General features: G+C 42.3%; 2 protein-coding genes across 3 annotated transcripts; both read left to right on the forward strand.

Moving 5' to 3' along the window:
• The first annotated feature begins 5,083 nt into the window (after positions 1-5,083).
• On the forward strand, positions 5,084-5,731 carry LOC127694311 (keratin-associated protein 4-3-like). 2 transcript variants are annotated; one of them, XM_052195858.1, is made up of 2 exons: positions 5,084-5,220; positions 5,281-5,731. In XM_052195858.1, the coding sequence occupies exons 1-2, from the start codon at positions 5,084-5,086 to the stop codon at positions 5,729-5,731; spliced, it is 588 nt and encodes a 195-aa protein (XP_052051818.1). The 2 variants fall into 2 exon arrangements, with proteins under 2 accessions (XP_052051818.1, XP_052051817.1); XM_052195857.1 differs by having other exon boundaries at positions 5,084-5,731.
• Positions 5,732-11,994: 6,263 nt separating this feature from the next.
• LOC127694587 (keratin-associated protein 4-11-like) lies at positions 11,995-12,510 on the forward strand. Its single transcript, XM_052196100.1, has one exon. It carries the CDS (start codon positions 11,995-11,997, stop codon positions 12,508-12,510), a length of 516 nt encoding a protein of 171 aa, XP_052052060.1.
• The last annotated feature ends 6,211 nt before the right edge of the window (positions 12,511-18,721 follow it).

The raw sequence follows: 18,721 nt of genomic DNA on the forward strand, positions 1-18,721 counted from the left end.
CTCCCAGTGTCCCAGAGGAAGTGTAAATTGCTTGTAATCCTGATGCCTCCAGAGCAGTTCACCTCATTATAGCCCTCTCTGCTGGCTTCTCTCTCTGACCTTAATAACTCTCTAATCTCTCTAATTATGTCCTCTAATTATTCCTACATGGACCTATTTACTGAAATCTTCAGAATCATGTCTACTCCTGTGGCCATACATTTCCCAGAAGCTCTTGGCCCTAATTTTAGTATTGCTACCAATGAAGACATTTTCCAGACTATAAGGGGATTGCCATGTGATAGCCCTTCATTTTGGATTCGCTGTCCCCTGAATGGCAGGTTTGTAGCACATGTTCTTGTATTTTTGTTCCACTTTCTGCAAAATTTTGGTTATTTTTATTGTCATCAATATCTTGGTGATGTAACTTTCAAAAAAGTTGGTACTGTCTGTTCATATTATGAACATTAGGAATTTGCATCACATATGTGATACATGTGTGATGGATCACACATCCTTACATGTGTAGAGGACATTTTGCATCCATCCTATATATGACCTATACCTGTCTCCCTTCTGCTTGTTTAGTTCCTCTCCTCTACTTTCACATATTTTCCTTCTCATTTCTTAACTCTTTCTGTGTATGATGTGTATATGTATGTGTGTGTATTTGTGTGTGTGTGAGCAAGTATGTGGCAATGTGTGTATGTGAAACATATCTGAGAAAAGTTTAATACTTCTATGTCTGACTTTGGCTGATTTTGCTTAATGTGACAATTTTACTCCTTGATCCATTTGCTTACATTTAGTATGGTAAATAGCATTGCAATTTTCTTAATATGCAAATAATTCTCCACTGTATAAAAGCTTGAGCATGTATATCCATGCATACATGAGACCCATTTAGTCTGTCTCCATTATTGCATATTGAGTAGTCCTAAGGTGTACATGGATGTATAGAAGTCCCTCTTGTATTCTATATATTTTTTTATTCCTTTGGACATAATATCTGAAGCAGTGTAGCTAGATCTGACAGTTTGTTTTTTGTTTTGTTTTGTTTTGAGGAAATTCTGTTTCCTCTGGCCATTGATTGTCTGAGATCCTGGATGCTAGGGAGCAAACTGGATGTAGGTTAGTGGGTGGGGTCCTGCGTCCAGCCCAGGCTAGGGCGGCAAGACGAGGTGGACACAGGTACTTGGACTGAGTGCATTCTCACAGAACCTCCGGGTGGGCATCAGGCTATGAGAAGTCTCAGGACCTCGCTCCAGGGATAGGGAAGTGCGTCCATGGGGTCGACCGGGGATCCAGCAGGGCAGAGCTCATAGGATGACAGGTTCTCACTCCTGGACACCACAGACACCACTAGATGTCAAGGAATTGCTGAGAACAGGCTGTAGGCCCACAGGCAGGTTCTGGCCTAGGGCCAAAGGGAAAGGGGCAGGGGGAGCTCAGCTGGCTCCTGCAGGGACGGCAGGGAAGAGTGTCCTTGGCTAGCTTGGGGGGCTTGCTTGGTAGGCAGCTTGGGTTGGTGGCAGCCATGGCTGGAAACACTGGGAGGCCTTCCAGCAAGAGACTAGATGCATGGCTCTTTAGAGGAAGACCTGCCCCATTGTTCCAGCACTGCAAGTCCAGATGCAAGGAGGCAGTCCACAGTTTTAGAGAGATTATTGTAGAGAAGGAGAGAGAGAGAGAGAGAGAGAGAGAGAGAGAGAGAGAGAGAGAGAGAGAGAGAAGGTAAAGAAGTAGAGGCCAGCCATGGCTATGTGGAGAGAGGGGGAAGGGAATACAGAGAGAGGAAAAGCAAGGGTCCAAGAAAGAGGGGAAAAAGTAAGAGAACAAGAGAGAGAATAAGAGAGAGAGGAGGGGCCAAGCATCCCCTTTTATAGTGGTCTGGGCCTACCTGTTGTTGCCAGGTGACTATGGGGGTGGAGTCCAGACAGAATACCAGGACCTTGGGGCATTGCCCTATGTGACTGATGGCCACAGAATTATGGGGTTGGGGACCTCTTATCAGCTGCCTGGTGTCTGAGAGCATTGCTAACTGAACTTCTGTCCCTTCCAGAATTGTCTGGTGGGGCTCCGGGGTTTAAATCTAACTCAATCAGAACACAGGCTGCCTTCCACAGTCCCACAGCTAGACACTAGGATTCATTGCTCTCTGGTTCCACACTGTAACTTGACCAGCTTCTTTAATCTCCTCCTGTCTTGACTGCTTCCCTGTGATTGACTACCTCAGAACAAACTGTCTGTTCTGTCAGGGTTATTTTTTCTGGTTATTTTATTACAGGATGGGAAGCACAAATCTAGAAACTTCCAAAGTCTTGATTTCTCTGTTCTTACTGGATTATCTATATACAGTTAGCATATCTATACTTAAGAACTTCAAAAGTGCCACGATGTGTCATTTAATGTTTAATGTGTTCCTCTCACTTCTACTACTAGTGCTGCTCCAACTCTCAACTTTTAGGATTGTCCACTGACATTTGAAGTATAGAAAGATGGTAGCAATGGTAGCTTTCAATCCAAGGGAGCATGAATGTCTCTCTCTTGAAGTCCCCTCACCTATGGAAAAACAACTTTGATATATACAGAGGTTGAATTTACATCAAGAAAAACACATCTTCCCAAATGATCACTGAGCATGTCCAGGTAATTTAGCTCATCCTTTGATGTAGTCATTTCCTGTATTCGAATTCTGTGGTGGTGGCATCATGATAATTTTCTATTCATTTCTTGATGATACAGTATGGAATACAATAGAACAGTGGGCCCCATGTCTGTATCCATGTTTTCAGTGCTCCACAGCCATTGCTATCTTATATATGGTTATTTAGGATTCCATGTGCCAGTTCTAAGACTTTGTTCTAAGAACACTAGGACACTGCAAGTTTGAGGGGCAGGCTCTTTAACAGGCAGAACGTGTACTCATTGAGAAATAATCAGTCTGTTAAAGTTCTCAAGAGGTTGTACTTGTCTAGAAGTTTCACATTAGTCTCTTTCTTGTAGAGAATATATTTTACAGAGAATGCTCCAAAATCTTTGTCTGATTTTCCTACATCTCCTGAAGCACATATGTCTTACTGAGATGTCTTGAATATCCAGCTTCTTGTTCATTATACCCGACTAAATTGATGTCGTTAATATCATGAGACAATGATGAGTTCTGTAGATGTCCAGAGGTTCATATCTCACTGAAATGTGTTGTGATGGAGAGGAGATTTAACAACATTGAGGTGAGTCAGTAAATGTATATGTCTGCAGTTGGATGTAAGCTTGCCTCTCCTTGCTTGGGTATTTTAAGAAGTTGAGTTGCCAGCCCACTTTTTACTTCTCAGTGTAGACACCAAGAATTTGTTCTAAGGCACATGGCACCATCCCATCAACTTCTCTTGCTAGGCCATGTGGTCATCCACTGTTGTTTGTCTTCAGCCATCTTACATGGGTCTTAACATACAGAGACAGAGGACAAATTAACAGTCTATATTTCCATACCTTTGAAAGTAGCTTTGGTATCTGATTATTTACTTTCTACCTTGCTTATAGTATCATGATGAGGGTTAGGTGGTTGCAATGGTTTCATGTGACTTTGTATTATATAGTTTTTAAATCCATGGCTCAAGGGAAAAATGCTGGATTTCATATGTGTAAACTGAATGTTTCACATGTATGACCTTCAGGAATACCTATTGACACACTGGACAGATCATGAGTTTAACATGGAAAAGACACATTTGTTTTCTGAGTGTCACTGACATATTCTAATGGGGACCATGTTGACATATTCATACCAAGTTGTCTGTGTCATCTATGATCTACTGTCTAACCACATCCAAACACACACGTGTTATTTCCCTGGAGATGTGTATGAGAAAGAAGAGAAGAAGTTATTGGTGTATACACTAGCTGAGGTCTTTTAACTTGGAGAACTGGCCCATTTTATACCTGATGTCATGCAGATATAGGTACTATGCCAGGCCTGTATTCTAGAGGAAGGAAAGAAGCACTTTCTATTGTAACAACTCATATCATCCCTTCCCGATTTACTATTAAGGTCCTGTTTTCTGTTTTTAAATTATTTCCTTTACTTTTTTAAGATTGTAGTATTAGTACAGAATCCCCCATTCTCTTTTTTCCTTCCAACCCTCTCCTATACCAGTCCCTTCTCCTTTTCAAATTCATGGCCTCTTGTTTTCATTATTGTTGCTACATGTCTGCTGTATGTATGTATGCATACACACACACACACACATATACATATACATATATATATATACACATAGCTATGATCTGCTCAGTCTGTATGTTACTTGTATATATGTTTTCAGGGCAACATAATTACCTAATGTTTCTATTGATATCCATGGGCGCCTCAGAGTTACATACCACTCTGTCTCAGTTGCCATTCCTAACTTGTTCTTCATAAGTCATTATACCCACATCCATTCTTCCAGTTAAATATGTCATCTGGACTGTGATTTTTCTACTATCTTATCACTGCCATCATCCCTAGAGAGCTAAGGTATATAACAACATTCACATAAACAAGAGCCAATTAAGGACAGAGACTCCTCTTAATGCATTCCTGTTCCTGAGCCAGTAGTCTTTCACAATCAGACTTTCCATGCTCACCTGACCTATCCTGCATGAGCCATCAGCCTAAAACATCTGTATCTTCTAGGGTCACCAGAGAAATCATATAAGTAAACAAGAATGTGACTACTTACGGGAAGGAAAGAAATGCCACAAGAATGGCACTCAGATGTGTGGCACTGGGACACAGAATGTCAGGTGACAGGTCTCTTGGAAGAAATTTTTTAAAAAGCTACTTAGGAGATGCATCAGCAAGAACTGACAATGAGCCCCAACACATGAGGAAAAAAATCACATTTTCCATTCACCTTGAAAGTGTAATCAGGAAAAAAAGTTTGCCTAATGTGATAATCACCTAATTATTAATACAAACAATAACAAGGGAAGAATGCTGCCTGTGAGGACATCAGCCCCTCATCAGGGTATAAAAAGGGATGTGGGCAGGGAGACTCCCACTTCCAAACCTTCCAACCCACCTTCTTGTAAACCCACCCAGAACCTCCACCTCTGAACCATGGTCAGCTCCTGTTGTGGCTCTGTCTGCTCTGAGGAGGGCTGTGGCCAAGGCTGCTGCCAGCCCAGCTGCTGCCAGCCCAGCTGCTGCCGCCCCAGCTGTTGTGTGTCCAGCTGCTGCAGACCCCAGTGCTGCCAGTCTGTGTGCTGCCAGCCCACCTGCTGCAGACCCAGCTGCTGCATTTCTAGCTGCTGCAGGCCTTCCTGCTGCAGACCCAGCTGCTGCATTTCCAGCTGCTGCAGGCCTTCCTGCTGCCGCCCCAGCTGCTGCATTTCTAGCTGCTGCAGGCCTTCCTGCTGCAGGCCCAGCTGCTGCATTTCTAGCTGCTGCAGACCTTCCTGCTGCCGCCCCAGCTGCTGCATTTCTAGCTGCTGCAGGCCTTCCTGCTGCAGGCCCAGCTGTTGCATTTCTAGCTGCTGCAGACCTTCCTGCTGCCGCCCCAGCTGCTGCATTTCTAGCTGCTGCAGACCTTCCTGCTGCAGGCCCAGCTGTTGCATTTCTAGCTGCTGCCGCCCCAGCTGCTGTTTGTCCAGCTGCTGCAGGCCCCAGTGCTGCATCTCTAGCTGCTGCCGCCCCATCTGTTGCCAGACCACCTGCTGCAGGACCACCTGCTGCCGCCCAGCATGCTCTAGTTGCTCTTGCTGCTGAGCACTGTCACCCAGAGTCTCCTGTTCTTCATCACCCACCTTCCTAATGTAAACCATGAGTGAGCCAAATCCCAAGAGGCCAATCAAAGCCTTTGTTTGAACTTGATTTAGGCCCCAAATGCACTTAGTTTCTTCCCCAACCAGGTCTCAAATAAAAGAAAATTTGCGTTCTCTTTGTAATCTATCATGTTGCTCCCACAGTGATGTTTATGTCGTATTTGCATAAGTATTTCTATACATCAAATAAACCTGAATTTTAGACATCTGAAAGTAAATGCATCGTATCTCCTTATTTTTCCTTTAATTGCACTTGGCTCTCAAATTTTTTTAGTGCCTCTCAGAATAATGCAAATTCAGAGATGAATTTAGCTGTGCCCTGTGTCCTCTGTGCTCCTGCTGTAATACAAGAAGGTGTTTCCTTGGAGCAGTCACACCCTTCTCTCCACTGGGGCTTTCTCAGACAGAGGGAGAAGCTCTGGGCAGGAGAGTTGAAGTCGGGAACCCAGGGCAAGCAGAGGAAGGAAGGGGACACAAGCTCCTGTCTGTGTCCACTCACTGAACATGTCTCAGTCCCACGGTGGGAATGGAAGTCAGCCCCAGCCAGGGTGTCCTGTTCCCGTCAGCTCCACACTGGCTTTCTTCCCATCCCGGACCATTTCTCAAGTGATCCACCTCCTCCCGGGTCCCGTGGTCTCAGGAGGAGTCTCAGTCTCAGTGCAGCTGTCACTCTGCAGTTTTCACCCTGCATGGTTGGTCACCCTGGATGGAGTCGCCTCTGGATTGCCTCCCATGTAGCTGCAGCTCTTCTGTCATGTTTCTCTTTCCTCCTGCAAGTTTTGCACAATTATTTTTATCTACTAATCTTCAGTTGTCCATTGTTGTCCCTTTACTGGACCTGAGCCCCAGAGAGCAATGCTCATGCCAGTTTCACTCTACAAGAGGCTTAAAGGGATGCCACCTTATGATGTGTGAGTTAAGTGGGATTCACTAACAGCACAACCAGACACAGGAATTTTCTGCCAAAAGGAAAGTCTAATAAGCAAATCCCCTCTAACGCGATCTGGAAGAGAGTTATGAACGCAAGACAGAATCCTAGAAACCACTAAGCCCAAATCACTTTAATAAAACTCACTTTTCCAACGTCTACAAGGCGCTGGAGTATGATTGACTTTCCTGGAGACAAGGTAGCTGGGGTTTTGCTTTGCTGCTCAGAGTCCCGACCTTAGGCCTCCACGGTGTGTGGGGAGGGAGAGATACAGCATGTTCCTCCACTCCACTGAGGACAGCATTCCATCCACTGAGGACAGTTACTGAGAGAACAGAAAGCCAGTTGCATTGGGCCTCATGCTAGCAAGCGGACAAAGCATCTTTGGGGGTTCTTTGCACCTGCCAGAGCACATGTAGAGAAAGAGAATGAAGCTGGATGTGCAGGGAGATAGAAAATAATCAGGGAAGACTTGCGGGGAGGACAATGTGCTTAAATTATATTACATGAAAATATTTTTAAATGAAAACCAAACATCAAATAATAATATTTGAAAGAAAGAGAAATAGGACATTTCCATAGCACTATATGGATAGGATAAATTGCGTGCCAGAATTTAAGGATATAGAAGATGATACAAAATCTGCAACATCTAGTCAAATCTATTTCAGTGTCACGGGTGTCATTAACATTGCATATGCATACATCATCATGGTAATTACTAATTAGTATATATACGTATGCTAATCAGATGACCTGAAAAGACCTTTTCCTCTTGCCCTACAAAATGCCACAATGAACATCATTCCCATTGGTTAGTGAAAAAAATTACATAATAAGGAATACGTCCACATAATCATCATTATGGTAAAAGATACAGATAGAGAGGCTGTGATCTCAAATGCAGAAACTCATATGACAGCCCTTTGAGAGGGAGAGTAAAAACAGTTCACATCAGAATCAAATGTGAGTCAGAAGGCAACCAGACCAACAGAATTTATTATGATTTAAGAAGAAAATTTTGTCTCTAATAAGTTAAGCCATTAAGTGGGTAAACACCATTACTCAAACTGATAATTACTCATCTAAGTTGCAAATAAAAATAAGGAAAGCATGCTCACACAGTGTGTAAGAGGCTGCCTGTGGTGCAGGAGACTTCTAAACCCCAGAACCTCATTCTCTGGATTCAGAAACCCTGCCAGGTCCCAGCATCGGACGCTGAGGTCAGCTCCTGTTGTGGTTGTGTGTGCTCTGTGCAGAGCTGTAGTAGGGGAGCTGCTGCCAGGAGAGGGGGCTGCAACTCCAGCTGCTGTCAAACCTCCTGTGGTGGTTCCAGTGGCTCTGGCTCAGCTGTTGCTGCCCTGCTGCTATGCCCAGCATATGGCTGAGTCTTCTGTTATACCACTTACCATGGCCCAACCTACATCATCTGCCCCCATCAAGAAATCTCCTTGCTGTTGATTTCTGCTTGAAACATTTATGACACCATGGATGTTCGCGGTAGCCATATAAAATGCATTATACCTACCCAATGACTGGAAAAATACACTCGGCTGCTAAGTCCTCTTTGATGGACTAATATTCAGAGATGAATTTGATACCCTTGGGAAATAAAGTAAATACAAATGTCGAGATATTTTAACCCATTATCTATTTTTAGGTAGGTCATGTCTGCATTCTCAGTGCTAATTATGATGATCCCACAAAGCATTGTTTCCACGAGTTCTCAGTTAAGAGCTTTACCCCATCTTACTAAAATCTCGTGATGCATTAAATATTTGTGTGTATGTGTGCACTTGTGCACAAGCACACACACATGCACACACATACATGTATTCATTTGTTTTTCACTTTATACCAAGACCACTTTTCTCACCACCAATGTGGAACATTCTTAAGAGCAAGGGTTCTTTGTTCTTCTCACATGGACGGAAGTCAGGACAGCCTGAGACATCTGCAGTGTGCCATAGAGAGAGCTATTGACTTCTTCAGGTCTCAAACTATCTATAAAATATAAATGATGCATTATACCTTTCAAAGATCTAAAAATCTAATCCATGTAATATGCCTATTTCAGGGGATGGCATGTAATATAGTCTCTCTGTACGTGAGATATATTTGTGTTTGTTTGTTTGTTTGTTTGTTATAGAAATACTACTGTAGTGACTTGAATATGCTTGGTTCATAGGGAGTGGTACTTGTCGGATGTGTGACATTGTTGGAGGAAGCATGTCATTGTGGGAATGGACTTTGAAGCTTCACCAGTGTGGAAGGTCAGTTTTCTCCTGGCTCCAGTCAGATCAAGATGGAGAACTCTCAGTTCCTCCTGTGTCATGCCTGCCTGGAAGCTGCCATGCCCCCACCTTGATGATAATGGACTGAACTTTGAATCTGTAAGCCTCTCCAATTAAATATTGTCCTTTGTAAGAGTTGTCTTGGTCGTGGTGCCTCCTCACAGCAATGGAAACCCTAAGACAGAAGTTGGTACCAGGGACTGTGGTATTGCTGTGACAGGCCTGACTATGTTTTTGTTTGGAAGAATGTTGGTATTATATTTACAAACAAAAAATAAAACTTAATTTTATTTCATTTTTCAATTTTATTTTAATTTTAAAATTTTAACTTTAGTTAAAATGTAATTGCATCATTCCCCCCTCCCTTTTTTTCTCTCGCTCCAAATTCTTTTCTGCCCTTCCACCCTTTCTTAAATTAATGGCCTCTTTTTCTTTGATTACTATTGTCACATGTATATAAGAGCATAACTATATAAATACCACCTGCTGGTTCCATTTATTGTTTACTATTGACCACATAACCTTTGCCTAAAAGTATAGCTATGTTTCATAAATTAATAAAATGTTAACTAACTCCTGGCTCTCATTTTGTTTAACTTGTAGTTCTAAACATATAATTTTGAGGTTGTTCAGGTTCACCTAGATAATAAACAGTAAGTTATAAAGAATTGCAAAGTAGCAAAAAAAAGATGCTCTATTCAATAGCTGAAAAGAGATTTTTAATCCTCCTCAAAACTATTTCCATTGGAGGGGCCAGAATGTAAGGAAGATAGTTCCTGAAGATTAATAGACAATTCTTCCTGAATAAACAAGGTTGTTTCTACAGTTACCTCACTGGAACTAATATGTAATACTTTACAAGAATCATAAGTCTAAAGAAACTGCTGTGTCAGTAGAGTCTGGCCAGGGGCCAGTCACATTCTCAGGGCAAGGACCTTACTGTGCTAATTATATTATTTTGATATGATATATCATATGCAAATATGATATATCATCCACTGTATATTGCCATAGCAGTAGGCTAGATTTAGGAACCATTACAAGCAAATTAATTCCATACATTAATTGCTGTGACACTGGTACATGGAGAATAATTCATGGATTGAAAATCAAATCCGGAGATATACCAGATTACATAGGGTTAGGGTTAGGGTTAGGGTTAGAGTTAGGGCTAGGGTTAGGGTTAGGGTTAGGATTAGGGTTAGGAAGTTGCTTTTATGTAATGCTTTTATTTTATGCTTAAATAAGAAGTTTTTAATGGTGGCTGTAATGATTGGTTTTAATTGTCAACTTTATACAATCTAGAATCATGTAGGAAGACAGTCTCTATGCAGAACTGCCTAGATCGGGTTAGCCTTTGGGCTTGTCTGTGGGAGAGTCTCTTGATTCTTTTAACTGATGTAGGAAAACCCACCTGTTGTAGTCCGTTAATTAATCTCCTGGCTCCCTTAAGTAATTTTCAAACATGAGTTCTTATAGCACTAAAAGAGATCACATCATTATGTGAAGCTTTGCTGTGAACACCAATCATTTTGTTTTTTTTCTTCTCTCATATATTTATCCAGACTACAGTTTCTGTTTTCTCCTCTCCTCCCAGTCCCTCATCACCATCTCTACCTCCCGGTCCCCCACCCCTACCCTGGATCCTCTTCTTCATTTCCCTTCATAAAAGAGAAGGCCACATGGCATAACAAGTTACAATAAGACTAGGTAGACATCTTTATATCAAGGTTAGACAAAGCAAGCCAGTACGAAAGGGGTCTCAAGAGCAGGTAAAAGAGTCACAGACACCCCCGACTCCACTGCTGGGAGTACTATAAGAACACCCAGCTACAAAACAATAACATGTATTCAGACCTAGGTCAGATCCACAGGCAACAGAAGAAGACTGTGCACCACACTGGGTGTAACTTGAGAACAGGAGACCTCAAATCCCACCCTCAATGACACCTTTCCTCTAACAAGGCCATATCTACTTTAATAAGGCTACCCCTCCTGATATTGCCACTCCCTATGGGCCAAGCATTCACACACATGAATCTACGTAGGCCATTCCTATTCAAACCACCACACCACCATTGAAAGCAGTATTCTCTAGAATCCTGGTGTCTGATGTAAACCCTATGGATGTAATCTCTGTGTAAGCACATGTAAGATTGAAAATAGATCTTGTATTTATCTTAATGTCTCTAAAAATTGAACATAAACCAGATTACAAAAACTTCTAGAACATATGAAAATATTTAAGTTAAATGTCAATAAAGCATGATAATGAGATATTTTAATGTACCAGAAGAATGTATTAAAAACTATTAGGTATATTACTCTAGCTCAGCCTAGAAGGCAACTCTAAAGCCAGATCTTAGTCCCAGAGATCTGTGGGACATTAAAATACTGATTCATGAGTCATGCTTAATCATCTCACAATGCAGAGACAGACCCATCTTGGAAGGCCTTTGGAATTTCATGAGTTCAGTAGGCTCCTACAGTGTATGCATGGGTTACAAGCATCCTGAATTCTCACTTTTGAAAAGGGTAACTTCACTTCCTGTTTCATTCCAGCAGTGCACTTGACTGCAACCAGAATTTATCCACTGCAGATTCCAACTCCATCTGAAGCTCCTCTGAATACATGTCTGGGTGAGAACTGCTGCACAGACAGTGACTCTCTCATGCCACATGACAAGCAGGGGCTGAGGTCATGGAATACTGCAGTTTGGGAGAAAATGCAAGAGGTGATTCATAGAGAATACCAGGAAACATGAGAAAAGTGAAGTCATTATTTTCTACATATTGGTAGATTTTACTAGAAAACTACAACCTATTAAGTTGCTTTTGTATCATACAAACAAAAACAAGGAAATAGTATTTTCATAATTACAGAAACAACTCAGCTGAGTATAAAAGGGGACCTGCAACAAGGAGACTCCAAAACATAAAACTCACTCACTTGTAAACCCACCTAGAACCTCCGCCTCCAACACCATGGTTAGCTCCCGTTGTGGCTCTGTCTGCTCTGAGGAGGGCTGTGGCCAAGGCTGCTGCCAGCCCAGCTGCTGCCAGACCACCTGCTGCCGCCCCAGCTGTTGTGTGTCCAGCTGCTGCAGACCCAGCTGCTGTGTGTCCAGCTGCTGCAGGCCCCAGTGCTGCCAGTCTGTGTGCTGCCAGCCCACCTGCTGCCGCCCCAGCTGCTGCATCTCCAGCTGCTGTCAGCCCTGCTGTGGTAGCTCCAGCTGCTGTGGCTCCAGCTGCTGCCGTCCCTGCTGCCGCCCCAGCTGCTGCATCTCCAGCTGCTGTCAGCCCTGCTGTGGTGGTTCTAGTTGCTGCAGCCCCTGCTGCCGTCCCTGCTGCCGCCCCTGTTGCCGCCCCTGCTGCCGCCCCTGCTGCTGTCTGAGACCAGTCTGTGGTCAGGTCTGCTGCCAAAGCACTTGCTACCGCCCCACCTGTGTCATCTCCACCTGTCCTCGCCCCATGTGCTGTGCCACCCCCTGCTGCTGCTGAGAACTTTCTTGAACACAGCCGCTCTTTTCTGCCGCCTTTATTTGAAAATAGACCTGTGTGCCTCATAACAATCTTGAGCGAGCCCTTTCCTGTCAATTATGTATTCATACCCCAGACTCAGTAAAGCTGCCTCTGGTGACTTCTGTCATTTCAGGCTAAAACATGGAATTGGAAGTTAGGAAATTATTATAGAAGGAGATGAAAGTGGATCCTGAAAGGGTTACAGAGATGAATAGAAATATTGTGATCAAAACCCATTGTATGCATTAGGAAGCTCTTAAATAATTAATATACAATATTGTATTTTGAAAAGAAATTATTAAGAGTGCAGGTCTTCTCAGCTCAAATGTTTGCTCAAACCTTTAGAGCTGAATGTCTCATGGTGCTGTCTTGGTTTCCTTCAACTGTGACATTTCTGTATCTTGCTGCTTTTATTTCTAAATAAAATTCATTTAATTGGTATAGAAATACAAGGTTTGTGTGTGTGTGTTGCTTTAGAACTATTGTCTTTGACTAATGAAAACTATATACAAAGCACAACTACCCCAAACTTCTGATCCTGTGGTCACTTGAGAAAATTTCCAACATGGTTAGTTAAAAATTTGCAAAAAGGAAGTAACTTGTCAGTCAAAATGAGTTCATGAGCACACCAACCTGTCATGTTCAGAAGACACTTTTAGTCTTTCCATTCTCTTTTGTGTGATGCTTCCTGAGCAGTGTGTGTATGTGTATGGATGTACATGTGCATGTGTGTTTATATGTATGCATGCCTGTGCATGTGTGTGTGTGTGCCTCCACACATGCATGTATGATAAAATGCCCTGAATTCTCTGCAGTCCCATATCCTCTACTTTGATATTTTTGAGTATGCATTAATTGCACACATCAACTGCAAAGAGAACCTTCTTTGAAGGCCTGAGAGATGTCTGCTTTCTTCAAGGGCGCAGGCACTGATAAGTTGCCCATGTTCCAAGAAATCACTTCCTAGGCATGCTCAGGCAGGCAGCCCTGCTTACACTCAGTAGGTCACACCCACCCACAGACAAGGGCATGACAGAAGGAAGGGGGCTGGCTAGTCAGGAGGGAATTCTGGGTCTGGGAGGGAATAACACTGGGTGACATGGGATAAGAAACACTAAAACACACAGAAATGAAACTGTGGAAGAATAAGAAATAAACAAAAATAACCAACAAAGAGAATGTGTACCTATTAGTAGAAACCCAGCCAGTGTTGTTTTGATTTGCATTTCTCTGACGATTAAGGATGTTGAACATTTCCTTAAATGCTTCTCAAACATTAGAGATTCCTTTGTTGAGAATTTTCCTTTTAGAACAGTACTCCATTTTTTTTAACTTGGGTTGCTTTGTCGATGTTCAGTTTCTTGAGTTCTTTATATACATTGGATCTCAGCTCTCTGTCGCATGTGGAGCTGGTGATCTTTTTCGTTTTGTAGGCTGCCATTGTGTCCTTTGTCTCACAGGAGCTTTTCAGTTTTATAAGGACCCATCTATTAACCGTTGATCTCAGTGCCTGAGCTGTTGGTGTTCTGTTCAGGAAGTTGTCTCCTCGCCAATGTGTTCAAGGCTATTCCTCCCTTACTCTCCTATAAGAATTAGTGTATCTGGTCTCATGCTAAGGTCTTTGATCCACTTGGACTTGAGTTTTGTACAGTATAGTAGATATTGTTCTATCTACATTCTTCTACATGTGGATGGCTACCCAGCAAGACCAGCAAAGTTTGTCAATGATGCTTTTTTTCCTATTGTATAGTTTTGGCTTTGTCAGAAATCAAGTGTGTATAGTTGTGTGGATTTATTTCTGGTTCTTCAATTCAATTCCATTGATCAAACTTTCTGTTTATATGCCAATATCATGCAATTTTTATTATTGGGCATGATGATACCTCAAGATGTTCTTTTACTGCACGGGATTGCTTCAGCTATTCTGGATTTTTTTGTTTTTCCATATAACATCAAGTATTGTTCTTTCAAGTATAAAGTATTGCGGTAGAATTCTAATGAAAATTGTGTTGAATCTGTAGATTGATTTGAACAGGATACCCATTTTTACTGTGTTAAACCTACTGATCTATGAGCATGGGAGATTATTCTGTGTTCTGATAGCTTTTTCAATTTCTGAATCTATGAGGGTGACTCAGACTCCTAGCAATGGGGAATACAGAGCCTGAACAGGCCATCTCCTGTAATCAAGCAAGACTTCCAATGGAGGAATTGGGACACCAACCCAGCCATAAAACCTTAGATCCACAATTTGTCTTGCTTATAAGACATGCAGGGGTAAAAGATGAAGCAAAATTTGAGGGAAGATCCATCCGATGCCTGGCCCAGCTTGAGACCCATGCCATGAGAGGGAGCCCACTCCTGACACTATTAATAATATTTACTCTATTTGCAGACAGGAACCTCACATAACTGACATCAAAGGTGCTACACCCATAAACTGATGGAAACTAATGCAGAGACCCACAATCAAGTATTAAGTAGTGCTTGGGGAATCCTATGGAAGAGGAGGAAGATGGATTGGTGGCCCCAGAGGGATCAAGACACCACAAGAACACCTACAGAATCAACTAACCTGAACCCATAGCAGCTCATAGACATTAAACGGCCAATCAGAGAGTATGTATGCATGGGATGGACCCAGGACCTCTGCACATATGTAACAGTTATGTAGTCTGAATCTTTTTGTGGAGCTCCTAAAGAGGGAACAGGGTCTATCTCTGTCTACATTGCCTGTGTCTGGAACCCATCCCCCTTACAGGGCTGCCTTGTCTAGCCTCAATAGAAGTAGATGCAAGATGCACCTAGTCTTACTGCAACTTGACATGTCAAGGCTGATTCATATCCATGGGATGCCTCCCCTTTTTGGAGGAGAAGGGAAGGAGGGGTGGGTGTGGGGCAGGGGAGGTGAGGGAACAAACTGGAAGGAGAGGAGGGCAAAGAAGCTGAGATCAAGATGTAAAGTAAAAAAAAAAAACTTAATTAAAAAAAAAAAACCCTAATATCCAGCTTTTCAGAATAGTCCACATAGTCCACTAAAATACTTTCAAGCCTGTTGATACTCACTTTGAGTATCAAAAATATCAACATGAACTTCAAAATGAGTGAAGCACAACACATATACACACATATGTACACACACATATACACATACACACATATACACCCGTATACAAACATTTATACACACACACACACATACACACATAAATGCATACACACACACACATGAAGAGAAAACATTTTAAAATGCCAATGTACGATGTTTCTATAAGCATGAAAAAATGTGAAGATTAATTTGTGGGTACAAAGAAACAGAGGTATAGACTGAAACTTCCTCAAAGTATATCTTTCCCACATTCCCCCACTCAGTTTCTAGCTATCATTTCCATCCATTTATAGGAAACATTATCTTCTCTGGAGGACAAACACATCATTCTAAGATGTTTCCAGAAAACATAAAATGGAAAACACCCATGCAGTGAGTACAGCGCCAGTCCCTCAGAGCCCTGCACACTCTACCCTTAGCTTGCTCACTCGAAGGCTTTCCTTCTCCCACTCCTTTCTCCTCATGGCCTATTCCCTTACTAATTAACATAAAATTTGCCTTCTACCTCAACAACAGCTCCAAACACACCCCTAATCCTTCCTTTTCCTTTCCACAGCTCCCATTTGTATACTCTGACTCTCCCAAATCCCAAAACCATCTCTTTCCCTTTCTGAACATCATAAAACCCTATTATACTCAAAGACACTTCTACACCTACATCTCCATACCCCATATCCTCTAACCTAAATCAACTTCAGAGGCCTCAAACCCATCATTCAGTCCCTTTTATCCAAGTGGTTTCTATACCCTACCTCTTCACCCTACAATACTCTCATATTGACAATCAAAAAACAAATCCCAATAAAACCTTTTACCTAGTCAAAGACCTTTACTCTACTAACACTCCTGTTGTCCCATCCCACCCTGTGGTGCCCAACCCTTGCATTATCCTATCTGATATCCCCCAGTAATACTACTCACTTTTAAGTCCTAGATATTAAAGATACCTTTTTCTCACTATCCCAGATATACATTCTCAACATCTTTTTGCCTTCACTTGGACAGACCCCAATACACAGCAATCCCGATGACGACTCACCTGGACTGTCCTTCCCCAGGGATTCAGCCAGGCACTCGCCATGGACCTGGCCTGGCTTCCTGCTTTTGCCCTTCAGCCTGCTTCAGTATGCAGATGACCTCCTCCTTTAAGATTCTTCCCTCAGTGTTAGAGTCAATCTAACACTGCCTCATTCCTCAGCTTCCTTACCTCCAAAGGTTATACAATCTCACCTTCCAAAGCTCAACTATGCTCTCAAATAATCTATCTTGGATTCTCTCTCATCCCAATAAATTTCACTTTAGACCACCTTGTCCATCTCTGCTCCTTATCTCCACCCTCAACAAAATCCAAATTTTAGGGGGGAGACAGCCAATTTCCTCTGTTCAGAGAGACCTCAATTTTCACTGCTCTATACCACTAATTCTGGATCTGCCCATGAACCTTGCCTTCCCAATGACAAACAATCTTTAAATATATAAACTGAACAAAAATAAACAACAAAAATAAAAACCACCCTCATTTGAGCCCCAGTCCTCTGCCTCCAAAACCTATGTAGACTTTTCTATAATTATACTTCAAAGAACAAAACAAAAACAAATAAACAAACCCAAGATTATCCCTGTGGGTCTTTGAACACTTTCTAGGACTGACTTTGGACCCTGTCGCTTAACTCTTCAAAACTCTAGACAACACCAGTCTGTGGCTGACCACCCTGGCTACACGTTTTTGCTGCAGCCTTTCCTGCTCATGTTTTAATCTAACAAATTCTCTCTCTCTCTCTCTCTCTCTCTCTCTCTCTCTCTCTCTCTCTCTCTCTCTCTCTCTCTCCATCTCCCCCTCTCTCTTTCTCTCTCCTAAGTTGCAACTACAATCCTTTTCTCTTATCAAATCTCATCACTCATATTTCTTACCTGCCCTTCCCTCAATCCCTCCACAGGTATCTCTTCACCGCACCATCCTCCAGACCCTCTTCACTCCTGTCCAGAGATTCTCAAGATCTCCTGCCCAGTTCTCCTCATATACAAGAGTGTCCTCTAGCTACTTTTGTCAATGCTTTGTATTCAGATGGCAGCTATGCCCTGTCAGATGACCACCATGTTACCGGATATGCATGGGTCTAAAATGATGCCATTGTGAAGATGACTTCCTTACCCCCAGATACTACAAATCAACAGACACAATTAATAACCCTCACTACAGTTACAAATCATTATCAGTGTATACAGACTCCAAATATGCTTTGTTTGTCTTGATAATATACTCAGCCATCTGGGAGGAGTGAGGATTTCTAAATACAAGAGACAACTGAATTACTAACTCTGTGTATGTCTATAATTTCCTCAAGGCCTCTCATTCTTCCTCTCTTGTTGGGATTGGTTCATTGCAAGGCACAGCAGACTGACCCCTCCATTGTAACTAAAGACAATAATCCAAATCCACCTCTACAATGTCCTGTCACTAGTGACAATTTGAAACAGGGTAAAAAGGAAGTATTGTTTCTGCTGCATACCTTAGAGTACTTTGGACAGCCTACCATCTAATGAGCATCTTCGACTCAGAGGCAAGATTCACTTCCTCATAGCTCACAGGGAGCTATCTCACAAAGATAAGCTTTTCCCCCTATTTCCCAACTACAATTATGCTTCTCTTTGGACATCAAAAGAGATGTGAGTGTAATGACACAAATTGGCTTAAATAGCGTCATGAGTGATACACCAAGCACACACCAGTGACCCCGTCCATGGGATGAACCCACCCACGAAGCAGGGTCAGCAAATGAGGAAGCAGAAAAGGTAATTCTGTGACAAAGACCAGATAAAATAATCTTAATGCATTAAATAATCGTAATGCACCCGGAAAAGGAAATCTTACACACTTTATCTTCAAGTATCTAAAAAGGAAAACCAATGGTCTGATTTAATGATGACTAAGTTCTTCAGGGAAAAGAAAAGCAACTAGGAAATCCTCTAGGCCAGGGTCACAGGACCCTTAGCAGGGTATAAAAGAGAGCATAGAGCACTGGGACTTTCAGATTCACTACACTCTCTCAAGTACTACTCAGACCCTCCACCTCTGACACC

Source organism: Apodemus sylvaticus, chromosome 10 (genome assembly GCF_947179515.1).
Source record: "Apodemus sylvaticus chromosome 10, mApoSyl1.1, whole genome shotgun sequence".
In the NCBI taxonomy this organism is placed as follows: domain Eukaryota; kingdom Metazoa; phylum Chordata; class Mammalia; order Rodentia; family Muridae; genus Apodemus; species Apodemus sylvaticus.

What these genes read in the sequence shown, in the direction of transcription:
- LOC127694587 (XM_052196100.1), top strand. Translation starts at nt 11,995, where the DNA reads ATGGTTAGCTCCCGTTGTGGCTCTGTCTGCTCTGAGGAGGGCTGTGGC.
- LOC127694311 (XM_052195857.1), top strand. Translation starts at nt 5,084, where the DNA reads ATGGTCAGCTCCTGTTGTGGCTCTGTCTGCTCTGAGGAGGGCTGTGGC.